This window comes from Mastigoproctus giganteus, chromosome 13, assembly GCF_048544385.1.
Source record: "Mastigoproctus giganteus isolate SK-2022 chromosome 13, ASM4854438v1, whole genome shotgun sequence".
Classification (NCBI taxonomy): domain Eukaryota; kingdom Metazoa; phylum Arthropoda; class Arachnida; order Uropygi; family Thelyphonidae; genus Mastigoproctus; species Mastigoproctus giganteus.
The window spans coordinates 165,440,846-165,459,893 of record NC_143587.1 but is presented as its reverse complement, the minus strand read 5'-3'; the positions used below and the strand labels follow the sequence as shown (position 1 = coordinate 165,459,893).

General features: G+C 37.2%; 1 protein-coding gene across 1 annotated transcript in view; it reads right to left on the bottom strand.

Moving 5' to 3' along the window:
* LOC150076578 (N-acyl-phosphatidylethanolamine-hydrolyzing phospholipase D-like) overlaps nt 1-19,048 on the bottom strand; it is a 167,798-nt gene that overhangs the window by 113,004 nt on the left and 35,746 nt on the right. The window contains exon 4 of the mRNA XM_090388027.1: nt 2,054-2,240. Coding sequence (XP_090244153.1) covers nt 2,054-2,240 — 187 coding nt within the window. The remainder of the gene's footprint in view (nt 1-2,053; nt 2,241-19,048) is intronic.

The window sequence follows — 19,048 nt, the reverse complement described above, 5'->3', positions numbered from 1 at the left end:
TGTCTATTAATAAGTATTCATTGTTGAAGCAGCAAGATCCAATTCCCATGCAATAGATGACAAACTTTGTCCTGCTTCATACTTCTTATTCATTTTCATCTTCATTTCTAAATCAATTTTATTTCGTTTCCTGGCACTACCAAAACTTGCACTTTTCGTTGGTCACTTTCCCTTCATCATTGTAATACATAAATAGGAATGAAGAGAAGTTTCTGAAAATTTGTTTTTAATATGATTGAAGATTTCAGTGAAGGGGAACACATTTCACCATAATAGTGAAAAAACTGACACAACTGCAATTATCGGTATTATCGCAAATGCAATAAGATCGAGTTTACTACCCATTTATAATTAGATGCACTAACAGAAAAGCCGAATAAACCGGAAAGTGCAAATTGGTTTTATTGTTTTTTTGGTCGTGACCTCCAGAAATGTGCTTTAGAAAAACATCACATGGTATTCAAAATTGATTCATATAACGGGAACATATGATAACAATGAAAGTGTAGTGCAATTTCCATTATAAATATGATCTTTTATTGAGATAAATAGTAATATGGCAACATTTTAAACTTCCAAAGACCTGGAATGAATTACCAAAAAAAAAAAAAAAAAAAAACCACCCAATGTGTTATTGGGTTCATATTATGATATTTTCATGATACCTCCATTTATTCCTACGAGATGCAAAATAAGTTTCCACAATTTTTTTAAGTTTCCACCGGACGGTAAAACGTTACGTAAAGTCGAATTTCCATAAGTTGGGAAGTTCCTGTATAGATATATTAATCATTGGCATGACCAGCGAATCCTAAGAAATCTTCCTCTGAATCCTGATTTTCATCAGCAATGAAGCCTAAGAATTCTTCTTCTGCATCCCGGTTTCAATCTTCAGTTATAGTGTCTTCAGCCCCTACTAACCTCCAAAAGCTCTTCCTCTGATTCATCTTTATATATCAAGTTGTCTTCACTACTTTGCCTTTTGCCAGCGGGTGGTTGGTGGGTGGAACAGACTTCCATCCCTTGTCGTGGAAGTTGATAGCCTAAATAAGTTTAAGGCTCAGCTGGACAGGTATTTCGAACGAACAGAGGGGTGAAGTGGAAGTGGTTATTTTTATTTATTTATGTTACTTTTTTTTTTTTTTTTTGGCTGATGCTGCATAAGCTTGCTTTCTTGCATCAAATGCCTCTACTAATGCTAATGCTAATGCTACCATCCAAATCATTACCAGTTCCACATTTCTTAAAAGACATTATTTCTGGATTGATATTTGTCCACGCTGTTTTGACTCATTCGCACACTTGTGTGACAGATACCTCATTGTCTATGATTTTCTACCCATTTCAATAAATCACTCTAATTCTGGACAGTTTGCAACTTTTCTGTGCAGTGCACATTTTTTCTTTAACATGGATTTAAGCACATCCTTTTGATTTCTCCAAATTCTAACGTTTTCCAGGTTTTCCAGTTGGACGGAGTCCAAACTGTCTTTTGGCATAAATTTCTGCACATTCTACAATGTTCAGTTTAAATCCCAGAGTATGACTACGTAATTTTTCCCCATGGTGTACATGAGGATCGTGAAAGTTTAAGAAGTAGAACTGACGAACAGCTGTTGAACTGCGCATCTAATAACAACTGTGGAATCACATTTACACAAAATGACCAAGTGCCGAGTCGCATACAAATCTCCTGTGGCCAGCTGGCTGTCTTTGCAATGCATTCTCTTGTATAAGACACATCCACTGTATAAGATGTACTCCGATTTTGTGATAATTTTTTTAAAATAAAAAGTGTGTATTATACACCAGAAAATACAGTACATTCTGGCATATATTTTTGTAACTGTTTTCTCACTTCTGGAAACAAGACTGTCTTTTCTATCTTGAACTGTCATACTTCTTTGTTCCTCTATGTTTATTGTCAAACTGTCCAGAATTATGCTACATCCATTTAAAAATTTAATTTTAATATGCTATTCATTGTAATTTAATTGTACTTTTTATTGTAATTTAAATTTAGGTATTATAAAAATTAAAAAAGATGACAAACCTTGTTATCATCAGCAATAACACGTTTTGACCAATGCTGAGCAGGGGTAAAGACAAATGATACATCACTATGTTCAGGAACACAGTTCTCCTCCCACCAATCTAATTCCACAACATTCTCACAGCCTACTTGATGCATCCATGACTGAAGGCCCAAAGGAACAAACCAACGTAAATCAGCTCCAAACCTTAAAATTATAACAATATTAAATTTAAACATGGCAGATTGTGAATGACATTCAGGTCAATGCAAGTCAAAATGAAATATTTAAAATTTTTTTAATAATAAATAATTACAAAACACAGATAATTAAAATATAATAATTTTTTTTCTTTGAGTACTCATATTCATTCCAGACATCCTAGAAATGATATTATAAAAAAAAAATCATGGAAGGTACTTCTTAATGGCACTTTTCTGCTTTGAAGTAGTCTCCCACTGCATCAACGCAACACTGCAAATTCATTGGAGGAAATTGCAGCAACTCTTGAAGTCATTTTTGGAATTATTATTCATTGAACGTGTGGAGTGTCCTCTTAGTTATGGTATTTCATGACTCTTTCATTCTTGGAAACAGAAAGAAGAGTGGTACTAACAAATCTCTAAAACTCAATGGATGAGGGAAGACTGACTTTTCGCCAGTTATCAAGCAAGAGGGACCAATTTTTGCATTTCTGCATCTCAGGGAAGCAAGGGCAAATATCCATGATGACTAAGCACTGAAGAACATTCTTTTAATTTCAACAAAAAAAAAAAAAAAAGAGAGATCAACAAGAATTTCACTTTGAACTTCTGAACAAGTACAGTACTATTTTTGAAGATACTAATAAAGCTCTCCTCCACTATTGTCTCTGTCACTTCACTGACATGTCATATGTGCAGTCTCTGTGACACTTTTACATTCACTCATTACTCAACCATAACTGTAAACAAGAGACTAATAATAACCAAAACAAGTCAGCACAAAGTCATCAATGAGGAAATGATGTTGCATATACAGAGGCATAATTATGCAAACATTTGCCTGATCATGTGGCTGCAACAATATGTTTACTTCATATACAGAAAAAAGAAATTACACAAATAGCTATCAATTAAAAAATAAATTCTGGAACTTTTGAGGAATACCTTATATACGTGACCAAAGATAAAAGCTAATGTTTCTTGCATGATACTGCCTGTTTACACGGCATGATATATATTTTGACTTTAAATTATAACAGTTAACTTGCAATAACCTTCCATAACTCACTAGATTATGTAGCCATAATTTTTTCATTTATCCATTTGTTTAAAATTAGTAGATCAAATATTATTTGTGTTTATCTGATATAACTGTTTCTTACTTGGCCCTAAAAATGTCTAAAAAACAAAATTTACATAGGAGAGATTTCAGTCACCACTGTTCATTGCATACAAAGAAATGCCATTTGACATTCTTCTATGAAGAGTACTAAACTCTAGTTTTCTTCTGTGATTTTATAATGTAACTAAGTTGTATAGTACACAACTTAAAATACATAGTAATTACTGGCCTTGCACAACTTTTTTTTAGCCATATTTAGCCGCTTTATTGAATAATTTTTACATCAAATTATTTTCTGTAAGTAGCTAATAGACCTAGTAAGGATCGCAAGTTATTCTGAATTGAGACAGCGAGATTTGAAAGTTAATTAATACTTAAGTGTCCGTAGATTTACCGTTCATAATTGCTGCCTTTATCATACGATACATTATATACCGAACTAGATAGCATTAGTATAATATCGGTTATAATATTGTCAGTTGATCAGTAGAATCTATTAAACTTGTTGAACTTCGTTGTCAATTAAATTGTACTTTTAACTAAATACATATAAAGACTTAGATTACAAACGTAACATAATTAATTAAGACAACTGATACGGAAGTTATATAATGGGAACTCGTAGATAATTAATACTTGACACTGAAAAATATATACACCGTTATAACTGTGTTGGCATACAAGTTTAGGGTTATAATTTTGAACTGAAATTGAAATTTTATTGAAATTAATAGAAATCATGACTCAGACCAGAGCAGCAAAGCAAAAGACTCAAGCTAATGGAAGTGCTGTGGCTCAGAGGAGAACTGAGGGGGACAGTTGCCTTCTGAATCACAGCCATTTAAAATGCACTGATTACATGATGTTTGTGGAGCATTCAGGTACGGGACATGATATTGCCATGGGGGATGTCTTTGTGTGTGCGCGATGCAAGGAGTGTAACGAAATCAGGCAAAAACTCAGCGTTGTTATGGGCCTATATGAGAGCTTGATGGACATGGTGGATCTCCTCGAAGGAACTAAATTGAGGGGCCCATCAAGCTCTCAGGTGCCCACATCAACGCCAGAGCTGGCACTTCGTCATCGCGCAACACAGCGGCAACCCCCAAAGCAGAATGCACTGATCCCACAGGAACTAGTAGTTGTTGGTGACTCTATTGTCAGGGGAAATGGGGAACATGCTTTGTAAAAAGGATAGGTGGAACAGGACCAGGGTATGTCTGCCAGGGGCAAAGGTTGATGATGTTGTAGAGTAGATATCATCTTTTAAGGGCACAAAAGTTGATATAGTTGTACACGTTAGCACTAATGATATCAAGAGTAGGAGACCGGCAGAATTACTAAACAAGTACAGGTCACTGTTGAAAAAACGCCGTGATGTAGGGTTGAAATTGAAAGTGTTTGCAATTCTGCCCAGACACGATAGGAGGGAGTATATGATGAGAGCCTTGTCTATCAATTCAGCCCTGGAAAGATTGTGCAAGGCTCAAGGGGTAGAATTCTTTTTCAGCCTGGTCTGTACTTGTTAACAGGAGAGACTGCTCCTACAGGGATGGGATTCACTTAATTAGAAAGGGTGCAAGAATATTTGCTGATACTATCGAGGCAGTGTTAGGTGGGGCGGAAAACTGCTACCTTGGGGGGAGACAAAGACTAATAGATTAACAGTAGCCACTGGCAGAAGTGAAAGAGATTCTTGCACTGCTTCTATTGGAATGAACAGAAGCCTGAAAAACAAGATGAAGGATATTTCAGAGACTGCTGGGAGTCACTGCGGTACAAGTAAACACATGGGCTGTGTTAGGGTAGCTAAGAATAGAAACAGGTGCATGTATACTTGCGTGTACATCAATGCTAGGAGTTCAGTAAATAAATTTGACGAATTTGAGGTATTGCTCAAAACATCAAAAGCAGATACTGTTGAGATATCAGAGACGTGGTGTCACACAGATATAAGGAATGCAGAACTGGAATTTGGGGAGTACAATGTCTACAGAAAGGATAGGAAGGGAGGAGGGGTTATTAGTTAAGAAACACATAAAATCCAAGGAAGTGAAGCCAGTCGACATCGCTGGACAGTGCAGTGTCGAGTCAGTTTGGTGTGACATAAGCATTGGGAGATCAAAATTGAGAGTAGGAGTGTGCTATAGGCCTAATGACTCTGATGAGTATAATAAGAAACTGTACAGGGAAATAGAGTGGGCCAGTAAATCAGAGAGTCTTATAATGGGGAATTTTAATTTCCCAGATATTGACTGGAATTTGGGGGCTGGTCACTCACACACTAGCAAGGCTTTTGTGGATTTATTGGATAACTGTTTTCTACATCAGCATGTTCGGGAGGCAACTAGAGGGTGTAATACTCTTGATTTGATTATCAGTAGTGATTCTTCATGCATTAAAAATCTGCAGATAAATGAACCACTAGGTGGCATTGATCACAGTGTGCTGAAGTGGGATATACTCAAAGAGGTAACTACCATTAGGGGTAAAGGGAAGGGTTATTGCTTTCATAAAGGCGACTACGATGGACTGAGACAGTATTTAAATTCTATACAGTGGGACCAACTGATGATGTTACCAACAGCAACTTCAAAATGGGAAGCATTCAAAGAACTAATCTTGGAAGCTACTAGGCTTTACATACCAACTAAGAAATATTGTTCAAGGTTTAGGCCTAAATGGATGTCAGATGAACTAATGAGACATATGGCAGAGAAGAAAAATACATGGGATACATACAAATTAACACGTCACACAGAAGCCTCTGATAGATACAAGTTGATCTGTAACCAAGTTACAAAGGAGGTTAGGCAGGCGAAGACAGATTACGAGAAATCTTTGGCAAGGGATGCAAAGAAAAACAGCAAAGAGTTCTTTACTTATGTAAACTCTAGAAGGAAGGGGATGAATCAGATTGGTCCACTTGATATTGATGGGTTAACTGTTGATGATCCTGCTCAGGTAGCTAAAGAACTAAATGAATATTTTGCATCGACATTCACACATGAGGAGTTATTCAGCGAGGGGAATGCCAGAGGTGTATTCAACTCTGGAAGTAAGCTAGAGAGTCTTGTAATAACTGAGAGTAAAGTGGAGGAGAAATTGTTGAAGATAAAGACAAGAAAGGCACCTGGGATGGATGGGATCTATCCAGTTATATTAAAGGAGGCAGGAAAGGAAGTAAGCAAACCCTTAGCCATAATTATGAGAGCTTCCTTGGACTCAGGGGAGGTACCCACAGACTGGAGATGTGCAAAGGTGACCCCAATTCACAAAAGAGGATCAAAGGCTGACAGAAGTAATTATAGACCTGTGAGTTTAACTTCTGTTCCAGGAAAATTAATGGAGGCACTGGTTAAAGAAGCACTGCAGGATAATCTAGACAATCCTTCAGTTATGGCTCGGACACAGCATGGTTTTGTTAAGGGGAAGTTTTGCCTGACCAATTTGATTGGATACTATGATGCAGGGAATAACTTTGATATTATATACTTCGATCTTAGAAAGGCTTTTGATACCATTGCACATGGAAGACTTCTGCAGAAATTGGAGCAGTGTGGCACTGGAGGCAAATTGCTGCTGTTGATAAAGGGGTGGTTGAGGGAGAGAAGACAGAGAGTGGTAATCAATGGACACTGCTCATCGTGGACTAATGTTATCAGTGGAGTCCCTCAGGGTACAGTGTTGGGTCCATTATTGTTTTCTGTATTTATAAATGATATTGATGATGGTATATCAAGCTTAATGTCCAAGTTTGCAGACGATACGAAGGTTGGCAGGGTTGTCAAGGACACTACTGACACTATGCTGCTGCAACAGGATCTGGAAAGGTTGAGCAGATAGGCTGAGAGGTGGCAAATGAAGTTTAACATTGACAAATGTAAAGTACTACATATGGGAAACAGCAACCCCAGAGCAACGTATCAACTCTGTGGTACTACACTGACAGTGGTAGAGAATGAAAGGGACCTGGGGGTGGTTGTGCAGGAAGATACAGTCAGTCCTCGTATAACACATGTTTACATTACACGAATTCGATCATACACGATTTATAAATGAGGGAAGGATATCTTATATAACATGAACCGAATTCGCTTATGCACGATTCGCTTTCGTGTTTACAAGAAATGGCAGTCGATCGCAGACTCAACCCAACCGAATGCAACACGATAGAAATGAAGAGAAGATTCTGAAGATGTATTAATGTTTTTTTTTTTTTTTTTTTTTTTTTTTTTAATCAGTGAAGAGGAAACACATTTCTCCATAATAACGTAAAAAGCAACACAATTACAGCTATTGGTATAATCGCAAATACAATTAGATCGAGTTTACTACCAGTTTATAACAGATTCCACTAGCAGAAATGCAGCTGGAAATTGTTTTTATTGTTTTATGGTAGTAACCCCTAGAAAAGTGCTTTAGTAAAATGTGAGGTGTTAATCTCTGCCTCTACGGTGTTGTTTACTCAATTTCTACACGCGCGCAGCTTTGTTTATGTGTATCAAGCGTACCTCCTCGTTTTGTAATTGTGCTTTATTCCCTAAAAATGAGTAAAATACTTAAAAGGTGTGAAAAGAAAGCGTCCTGGTGAAGACACTACAGATTCAGAGAGAAAAAGAAAAACAATATCGATAAACAGAGGCAGACTGGATCAAAAATTCTTACCCGGGAAAATTTATAGTGGCCTCAGACTACGGTTTATGGCCAAAATCACACCGGCCTCCGGCCCACCGAGGTTTCCCCAGTAAGGCTTATGGCCAGTCCGCCACTGTCGATAGCGAAAAAATATGAAACTGTGAAAGGCTTTGAGCGAAATGAAAGACCATGTGATATTGCACGTGCTACAGACCTAAATGAGGCAACGCCGAGAATTACAAAGAATGCAGAAAAAATAAAAACAACTTTCATAGCAGGAACAACTCGAAGCGTAATTAAAATCCATTAGATTAAGACAAAGAAATGGAAGAGATGCAACGGCTGTGAACTGTTTGGACAGAAAATCAAACAAAAAACAAGTTTGCTTACGATAGAAGCAAAAGCATTAGCAATATTTTATTACGTAATAGTCGTAATAAAATACTTACGTATTTTATTACAATTATTTATTGTGTTTGGTAATGTTTTGGTTAAAAATGTGTGTTCAATCTTGGGTGGTCAGCACCTAACCCTATTTTTCCCATAGGGCCTGTTGTTTATATTGCATGATTTTGCATTGCACGAGGGCTTCTAGGAAACTATCGTGCTATACGAGGACTGACTGTATGAAGTTTTCTGAGCAGTGCAGACGGGCTGCAAGGGTAGCTCATGGAGTATTGTCAATGATATATAGGAATTTTTCCAGCAGGGATAAGGAGGTGATTATTCACTTGTATAAGGCAATGGTCAGGCCACACCTAGAGTACTGTATACAGGTCTGGAGGCCTCATTTCAAGAAGGATGTAGAGATGCTGGAACGAGTACAGAGAAGGGCAAGAAGATTAGTGAATGGAACAAAGTGGTGCTCTTACGAAGAAAGGCTTAAATTTTGCAAATTACAGTGTCTGGAGACTAGGCACCAGCGAGGTGATCTGATTAGAGGTGTATAAAGCCTTGAATGGTTTGAGCATGCTCAATGCTGATGGGATTCTTCCTCTAGGTCAGAATAATCACCTGAGAGGGCATAAATTCAAATTGAGGAAAGACAGATGTAGGATAGACGTGCGGAAATTTGCCTTTAGCCAGTGGGTGGTTGGTTGGTGGAACAGACTTCCATCCCTTGTTGTGGAAGTTGATAGCCTAAATAAGTTTAAGGCTCAGCTGGACAGGTATTTCGAACGAACAGAGGGGTGAAGTGGAAGTGGTTTTTTTTTTGGCTGATGCTGCATAAGCTTGCTTTCTTGCATCAAATGCCTCTACTAATGATAACCTGGGAACAGTAGCATTATTATATTCAACTTATAAGTGTATGGTATTTTTAAATTAAATTCAGGCTAAAACTGGGCCTCGGATTATAACATCAAGCAATAAGCACAAAGTATGTAGTGGGAATGCTTTGGCTCAGGGTAGACTGCCAATGGCAGTTCTCTTATGAATCAGGGCTTTATTTTATACACTGCACCGTTGCTTGTTTTCTGAGCAATCTGTAAAGGAACATAATATGGCTATTTGGTTTTTTTAGGAGCATTAGCAACTAAGGCCATATTGCTCCGGGAATATGCGGTGGTCCTTCCCTGACCTTTCCGCATCCTCTGTATTTGGTGGTGACGGGCTCGAACCCCGGTCTAATCAAGAAGCGTGTGCTACGCACTGCTGCTCCTTCCCACCTGGCTACGGAGGCGCCTGCACATAATATGGCCAAAGAGAATATCTTTGTGTTTTTGACAAAAAGAATGGGAAGTAATTAGCACAAATTCAGCATTCTGATAAGCCTATATGAGGCTTGAAGAATATAAAAGGATATAAAATGAGGAAATTATCAAGCACTCAGCCGTCCAGCTCTGTGAATTTCAGAGCCAGCACTCATGCATTAGACAGCAATGACAGCTTCAACAGCATTGACATCTTCAACAACACTATTACCACAGAAAGCAGCTATTGCCGGCTGATCTATTGTCAGGGAAATGTGAAATATATTGTGCATAAAAAGGATAAGTAGAATAGGGCCAGAATATGTCTGCTTGAAACTAGAGTAAAACCATGTATACAACAACATCACAAAAGATAATATTGTTATACTGGTACTATATTAAGAATCGGAAATCTGAGGATTTACTTAACAGATATAGGGAAACATTGAGAGAAAGGAGTAAATGATGAGAACTTTGTCAATAAATTCAGCACTGCAGAATTTATTGACAAAGTTTATTTATTGGCAAAATAAAACTTTTCTTGATACACTTTTTTACAGGGTTGGAATACACTTAAATGGGGGGGGGGGGGCAAGAATATTTTCTGATGACATCAAAAAAGTGTTAGGCAAGTTTGAAAACAATTACCTGGGGGGAGGGAATACGCAGATAAGCAGCCGTAAGAAGAGAGGACAGCAATTATCGTACTCATGCAGAAAAGTAAGAAATCAGTGATCAAAAGCAGGTCCTGTAGGGGAGTCCTCATGGTAGCATATTACCATTAGTAGAGGCACACGATGCAAGAAAGTGATCTTATTGCAGCATCAGCCAAAAAAAAAAAAAAAAAAAAACACGCTCCCATTTCATCCCTCCATTTGTTCCAAAAAATTACATGGGTAATGTTAAGATTACTAAGAACAAAAACAGGTGCACGTATACTTATTCCTAATATTAGTGCTTGCACACTAATATTAGGAGTAGAATAAACAAATTTTATAAATTTGAAGTATTGGTTAAGTCAGTGGTGTCAAACCTACAGCCCTAGAATAATTTTTATATGGCCTGCACGCCTGTCAAAATGTCTACTTTGTTCAGTTCTTTACCTGCTGGCTAAAGGCAAGTTTCCACACATCTATTCTATAACTGTCCTTGCTCAATTTGAATTTATGTCCCTTCAGGTTCTTAATATGAGCAAGAGAAACAATCCCATAGTATTGAGCTTGCTCAAACCATTCAAGGCATTAATACACCACAATCAGATCACCTGACAAGCACCTAGTCTCTAGATTAGCATTAGTAGAGGCATTTGATGCAAGAAAGCAAGCTTATGCAGCATCAGCCAAAAAAAAAAAAAAACAATAATAATAATAATAAATAAATAAATAAAAAATAACCACTTCCACTTCACCCCTCCGTTCGTTCGAAATATCTGTCCAGCTGAGCCTTCAACTTATTTAGGCTATCAAGTTCCACGACAACGGATGGAAGTCTATTCCACCAACCAACCACCCGCTGGCTAAAGGCAAATTTCCTCACGTCTATCCTACATCTGTCTTTTCTCAATTTGAATTTATGCCCTCTCAGGTGATTATTCTGAGCAAGAGGAAGAGTCCCATCAGCATTGAGCATGCTCAAACCATTCAAGGCTTTATACACCTATCAGATCACCTCGCTGGTGCCTAGTCTCCAGACACTGTAATTTGCAAAACTTAAGCCTTTCTTCGTAAGAGCACCCCTTTGTTCCATCCACTAATCTTCTTGCCCTTCTCTGTACTCGTTCCAGCATCTCTACATCCTTCTTGAAATGAGGCCTCCAGACCTGTATAAAGTACTCTAGGTGTGGCCTGACCATTGCCTTATACAAGTGAATAATCACCTCCTTATCCCTGCTAGAAAAATTCCTATATATCATCGACAATACACCATGAGCTACTCTTGCAGCCCGTCTGCACTGCTCAGAGAACTTCATATCTGCCTGCACAACCACCCCCAGGTCCCTTTCATTCTCTACCACTGTCAGTGTAGTACCACAGAGTTGATATGTTGCTCTAGGGTTGCTGTTTCCCATATGTAGTACTTAACATTTGTCAATGTTAAACTTCATTTTCCACCTCTCAGCCCATCTGCTCAACCTTTCCAGATCCTGTTGCAGTAGCATAGTGTCAGTAGTGTCCTTGACAACCCTGCCAACCTTTGTATCGTCTGCAAACTTGGACATTAAGCTTGATATACCATCATCAATATCATTTATAAATACAGAAAACAATAATGGATCCAATACTGAACCCTGAGGGACTCCACTAATAACTTTAGTCCACGATGAGCAGTGTCCATTGATTACCACTCTCTGTCTTCTCCCCCTCAATCACCCCTTTATCCATAGCAGCAATTTGCCTCCAATGCCACACTGCTCCAATTTGTGCAGCAGTCTTCCATGTGCAACATTATCAAAAGCCTTTCTAAGATCCAAGTATATAATATCAAAGTTATTCCTGCATCCAGTTCTTTTGTGACTGCATCATAGTATCCAATCAAATTAGTCAGGCAAGACTTCCCTTAACAAAGACATGCTGTTTCTGAGCTATAACTGAAGTCTTGTCTAGATTATCCTGCAGTGCTTCTTTAACCAGTGCCTCCATTAATTTTCCAGGAACAGAAGATAAACTAACAGGTCTATAATTACTTGTGTCGCCCTATGATCCTCCTTTGTGAATTGGGGTCACATTTGCATATCTCCAGTCCATGGGTACTTCACCTGAGTCCAAGGAAGCTCTCATAATTATGGCTAAGGATTTGTTTACTTCCTTTGCTGCCTCCTTTAATATAACTGGATAGATCCCATCCACCCCAGGTGCCTTTCTTGTATTTATCTTCAACAATTTCTCCTCCATTTTACTCAGAGTTATTACAAGATTCTCTAGCTTCCTGCCAGAGTTGAATACACCTCTGGCATTCCCCTCGCTGAATAACTCCTCATGTGTGAATGTCGATGCAAAATATTCATTTAGTTCGTTAGCTACCTGAGCAGGATCATCAACAGTTGACCCATCAAAATAAAGTGGACCAATCTGATTCATCCCCTTCCTTCTAGTGTTTACATAAGTAAAGAACTCTTTGCTGTTTTTCTTTGCATCCCTTGCCAAAGATTTCTCATAATCTGCCTTCGCCTGCCTAACCTCCTTTGTAACTTGGTTACAGATCAACTTGTATCTATCATAGGTTTCTGTGTAACGTGTTAATTTGTATGTATCCCATGCATTTTTCTTCTCTGCCATATGTCTCATTAGTTCGTCTGACATCCACTTATGCCTAAACCTTGAACAATATTTCTTAGTTGGTATGTAAAGCCTAGTAGCTTCCAAAATAAGTTCTTTGAATGCTTCCCATTTTGAATTTGCTGTTGGTAACATCATCAGTTGGTCCTACTGTATAGAATTTAAATACTGTCTCAGTCCATCGTAGTCACTTTATGAAAGCAATAACCCTTCCCTTTACTCCTAATGGTAGTTACCTCTTTGAATAAATCCCACTTCAGCACACTGTGATCACTGCCACCTAGTGGTTCATTTACCTGCAGAGAGGCAACTTCCTCTAGTTGCCTCCCGAACATGCTGATGTAGAAAACAATCATCCAATAAATCCGCAAAAGCCTTGCTAGTGTGTGAGTGACCAGCCCCCAAATTCCAGTCAATATCTGGGAAATTAAAATCCCCCATTATAAGACTCTCTGATTTACTGGCCCACTCTTATTTCCCCATACAGTTTCTTATTATACTCATCAGAGTCATTAGGCCTATAGCACACTCCTACTCTCAATTTTGATCTCCCAATGCTTATGTCACACCAAATTGACTCCTAGCATTGGTGTACACACAAGTATACATGCACCTGTTCTTTTTCTTAGCTACCCTAACACAACCCATGTGTTTACTTGTACCCCAATGATTCCCAGCAGTCTCTGAAATATCCTGCATCTTATTTTCCAGGCTGCGGCTCATTCCAATAGAAGCAGTGCCAGAATCACTTTCACCTCTGCCAGTGGCTACTGTTAATCTATTAGTCCTTGTATACCCCTAATCTAGCAGTTTTCCAGCCCACCTAACACTGCCTCGATAGCATCAGCAAACATTCTTGCACCCTTTCTATTTAAGTGTATCCCATCCCTGTAGAAGCAGTCTCTCCTGTTAACAAGTACAGAACAGGCTGAAAAAAATTCTACCCCTTGAGCCTTGCACAATCTTTCCAGGGCCGAATTTATCGACAGGGCTCTCATCATATACTCCCTCCTATCGTGTCTGGGCAGAATTGCAGACACTTTCAAATTCAATCCTAATTCACGGCTTTTTTTCATCAGTGACCTGTACTTGTCAAGTAATTCCGCCGGTCTCCTGCTCTTAATATCATTAGTGCCAACGTGTACAACTATATCACCTTTTGTGCCCTTAAAAGATGATATCCGCTCTACAATGTCATCAACCTTTGCCCCTGGCAGACATACTGGTCCTGTTCCACCTATCCTTTTTAGAAAGCAAGTTTCCCGTTTCCCTGACAATAGAGTCACCAACAACTACTAGTTCCTTTGGGACCAGCGCATTCTGCCTTGGGGGTTGCCGCTGTGTTGCATGATGACCAAGTGCAAGCTCTGGCATTGGTGTGGGCAGCTGAGAGCTTGATGGGCCCCCTCACGTTTAATCCTTCGAGGGCATCTACCCTGTCCTTCAACCTCTCATATAGGCCCATAACAATGCTGAGTTGTCGCCTGATTTCCTGACTGCTCCACAAACATCAAGCAAGTAGTGCATTTTAATAGGCTGTGAGTCAGAGGGAAACTGCCCCCCTCAGTTCTCCCCTGAGCCACAGCACTCCCATTAGCTTGAGCCTTTTGCTTTGCTGCTCTTGTCTGAGTCATGATTTCGATTTAATTTCAATAAAATTTCAATTTCAGTACAAAATTAAAACCCTAAACTTATATCCCAACACAGTTATAACGCTATATTTATGTTTCAGTATCGAGTGTTATCTACGAAATCCCTTTATATAACTTCAGTATCAAGTTAAGTATTAATTATTTATTTTTTACTAATTATTTATGTTACATAACCCAAGTCGTTATATGTATAGTTAAAGGTACAATTTAATTGACAATGAAGTTCAACAAGATTAATTATCTGATTAATTGACAATATTATGTACTATACTATACTATATTAAGCTTATGCTATCTATTTCGAAATATTATGTATCGCGTAACAATGGCAGCTATTTACGAACGGTAAACACGTGGATTTGATACCCTTTCCGATACTAAGTAATACCTAAAAAATCTCTATCTAAGTTAGTTTAATCTAATTATCGTAAATAGGAATATAAAGCTACTCTAGAAAATAAGTTAATATGCCAATTTAAGCTAATAAAACAGAAAATAAATCAGAAAAAACTTCTCTGTTCCAGGAGCAGCAAAAATGTATGTCCGCACAGGCTACCCTCGTTCTCTGCTGCAATTTTCAGAACTTAAGCCTATCTTGGTAACAGTAATCCTTGGTTCCTCAATTGTCTATCTGTCTTTCCTAATAACTGTCTTTCCTCAATTTGAATTTATGTCCCTTCAGGTTCTTAATATGAGCAAGAGAAACAATCCCATAGTATTGAGCTTGCTCAAACCATTCAAGGCATTAATACACCACAATCAGATCACCTGACAGGCACCTAGTCTCTAGATGCTGCAATTTTCAGAACTTAAGCCTATCTTGGTAACAGTAATCCTTGGTTCCACTCACTAATCTCATTTCCCTTCTCTGTACTCATTCTAGTAGCTCAACATCTTTACTCAAATGAGGCCTGCAGAACTGTATGCAGTACTCAAGGTGTGGTCTGACCATTGCCTTATACAAGGGGATAATCACCTCCTTATACCTTCTAGCAAAATTCCTATATATCATTGACAAGACCCCCATGGGCTACTCTTGCAGCCCATCTGCACTGCTCAGAAAACTTCATATATAACTGCACAATTACCCCCAAGTCCTTTTCATACTCCACTACCCTGAGTGTAGTCCCACACAGTTTGTATGTTACTCTAGGATTACTGCTACCCATGTGCAGTACTTTGCATTTGTCAATGTTAAACTTCAGTTGCCACCTCTCAGCCCATCTGCTCAACTTTTCTAGATCCTGTTGCAGTAGCGTATTTCCTTACCCTGCAAACCTTTGTATCATCTGCAAACTTGGACGTTAAGCCTAATATACCTTCATTGATATCATTGATAAATATAGAACACAACAATGGGCACAACACAGACCTCTGGGTAACTCCACTAATAACATTAGTGCATAAAGAGCAGTGTCCATTGATTACCACTCTCTATCTTCAATTACTCAACCATCCTTTTATTCATTGTAGCAACGTACCCTTAATGCCATACTGCTCCAACTTGTACAGTTGTCTTCCATGTGCAACACTATCAAAAGTTTTCCTAAAATCCAAGTATACAATATCAAAATTATTTTTTGCAACCAGTTCCTTTATGACCACATCATAGTAATGAATCAAATTGGTCAGACAAGACTTCCCCTGTAACAAACCCATGCTGTTTCAGAACTATAACTGCAGTCTTGTCTAGATGATCCTGAAGTTCTTCTTTAACCAGTGACTCTATTATTTTCCCCAGAACAGAAGTTAAACTAACATGTCTGTAATTATTCACATCACCTTTTGATCCCTCTTTGTGAATTGTGGATAAATTTGCACATCTCCAGTCCATGGGGTCCTCCCCTGAGTCCAAGGATGCCCTCATAATAGTAGTAGTAGTGGCATGTGATGCAAGAAAGCAAGTGTATGAGCTTATGCAGCATCACCCAAAAAAAAAAAAAAAATTTACCAAACAATTCCCTCTAAATCAGGGGTGGGCAACTTTTTTCATCATGATACGAAAATTTCATACGAATGAAATTTTTGTATCATGATGCGGGCCGGAATAGATTGAACGATTTAACGAAAAAAATTAGAACCTAAAAAAAATGTTATATTACTTGAATTACCAAATTATTAATATTTTAAAAAAAAGTAAATACAATATTTAAACAGAAGTTGATTATAGATAGGTACAGATAAGAACTACAATTTGGAATAAACATTTTTATTTTTGTTATGATAACAAAGTAAATGCAGAAAACAAAAACTTTAATGTGAGGGATTACATTTGGAATGTTCCTGATTTATGATTTCATCAAAATTGGGATTCAATTCACTAGTGGCTATTCGTAGAAGCTCCTAAATTTTCATCTGTTATTCTTGATATAATTTTGCTCTTTGTATTTTTCAATAAAGAAAATGTAGTTTCGCATAGGTATGTTGATTCAAAGAATGGCAAATATTTCTGTGCATTATTCAGAATATTTTTAAATATTTCTGGATTTAACAAAGCATAGAAGTCCATTATTGTTTTTTCAGCAAATTAATTCTTTAATATAAAATTTGATTGTAAATTTATCAGTTCCAACTGAATACAAGGTGGTGCACCATTGACATTAAAATTAAATGGTAGGCTTACTAAAGATAGATCTTTAGAAATTTTCTGAAAATCATCAAATCTTCTTGTAAATTCATTAAATAAGTCACTTATTATAGCCTCATATTTCTTAAAATCAGCACATTAAGTTTTTTTTCTCTTTTTTGTAAGATTGGAAAGTGAGTTAACTTTTGGAATTGTTGCGAAAATAACTTGAGTTTTCTCGTAAACGATGTGACATTTGTATACATATCAAAAATAAATAGTCCTTTCCCTTGTAATAATAAATTTAATTCATTTTGATGCGAAAACATATCAACAGAAAAAAAAAAGTCGTTTATCTTTTAATTCACAAAATTCATTCAGCCTGTCCTTAGCATTCAAGAAGTTTACAATTTCATCCAACAAATCATGAAATCTTTTTAACACTTTTGCAAGACTAAGTCATCTTATGTCCGTATGGTAAGGAATATCAGTAAAATCACATTCAATTTCTTTCAAAAATGCTATGAATTGCCGGTGGTTTAAAGCTCTTCCACGAATAAAATTAACTACTTTCATTACAACCGATAACATGCTTCAGTTTTAAAACTCTTTTGCAAAGGGTTTCTTGATGAATTATACAATGTAAGAAAATTATTTCTTTTTCTGGAATACGCTTTATTTCGTCGCTTATTCTTTTTCATAATCCAATGTTTTTTCCTGTCAAACTAGGACACCCATCGGTTGTGATGATGACAATTTTGTCCCACTTTATATATGTTTTTACAAAGCTTCTTGAAGGGCTATAAAAAAATCTTCACCAGTCGTTGTGTCTTTCATAGGATATGCAGAAAGTAATTCCTCTGTAATTTCAAATCTATGATTTATACCTCGAATAAAGATTAAAAGTTGACTCATATCGGTAATGTCACATGACTCATCTAAAGCCAGTGCACGGTAAGTACAATCTTCCAATTTTAATTTTAATTGATCACATAAATTAATTACTTGAAATATTATCAATTCGTCTCACGAGAGTTCTTCATGACAAAGAAATTTTTTCAAACGTCAGTTTTTTTTTTATCAGGGCATCAAACATTCCTTCACAAATTCCCCATCAGAAAATGATTTACATTGTTTTGCAACCTTATGTGCAACAGTGTAACTAGCTTTTGCCAGAGCTCTATCTGTATTTAACAAAATTTTCAAAGTATTTTGTTGCTTATGCAAACCACATTTTAAATTTTCTGCTTCAATTTTCATTTGTTCCGGTGAAAATAGCTTATATTTTACAAAATGTTTTGTTGAAAAATGCCTTTTTAGATTGATTTTGATTTTTTGATTACAAACCAAACAGTTGGTAGATGACTCATCAACCGGTGCAATACCACCACTTTGCTTACCCATGTTTAGTCTCTAGAGCAAAGTTTCCATCCCCCCGCCCATACTTCTCTTTCAACCCATGCACGGTACTAAGTACTATAGGTTTTGATACCTTTCATATTTGGGGTTTTCATAATAAAAAAAAAAAAAAAAAAACAAACAGCTTTATCGTCTATATTTGCAATTAAATATTTGACTGTCCAATTATCATTGAAAATGCAGCATTTGGCATCAATTTTTCTTTTTTTTTAATTGGCTCATTTTATGGGCTATAAATTATATTAAATTAAAAATTGTAGTCATTAGAAAAGGCATAAACTGACTTATAAAATATCTCGCACCAATATTATTTTTTTCAATAAGAGGTCAAACTCAAAGGAACTTCATTCGATCGATGCTACAATAATAATTAGGAAATAATACTCTTTGATGCTGCGTAGAATCACCTGGTTAACTGCGCACTGCTATACGCTGCACTGGATGCGAT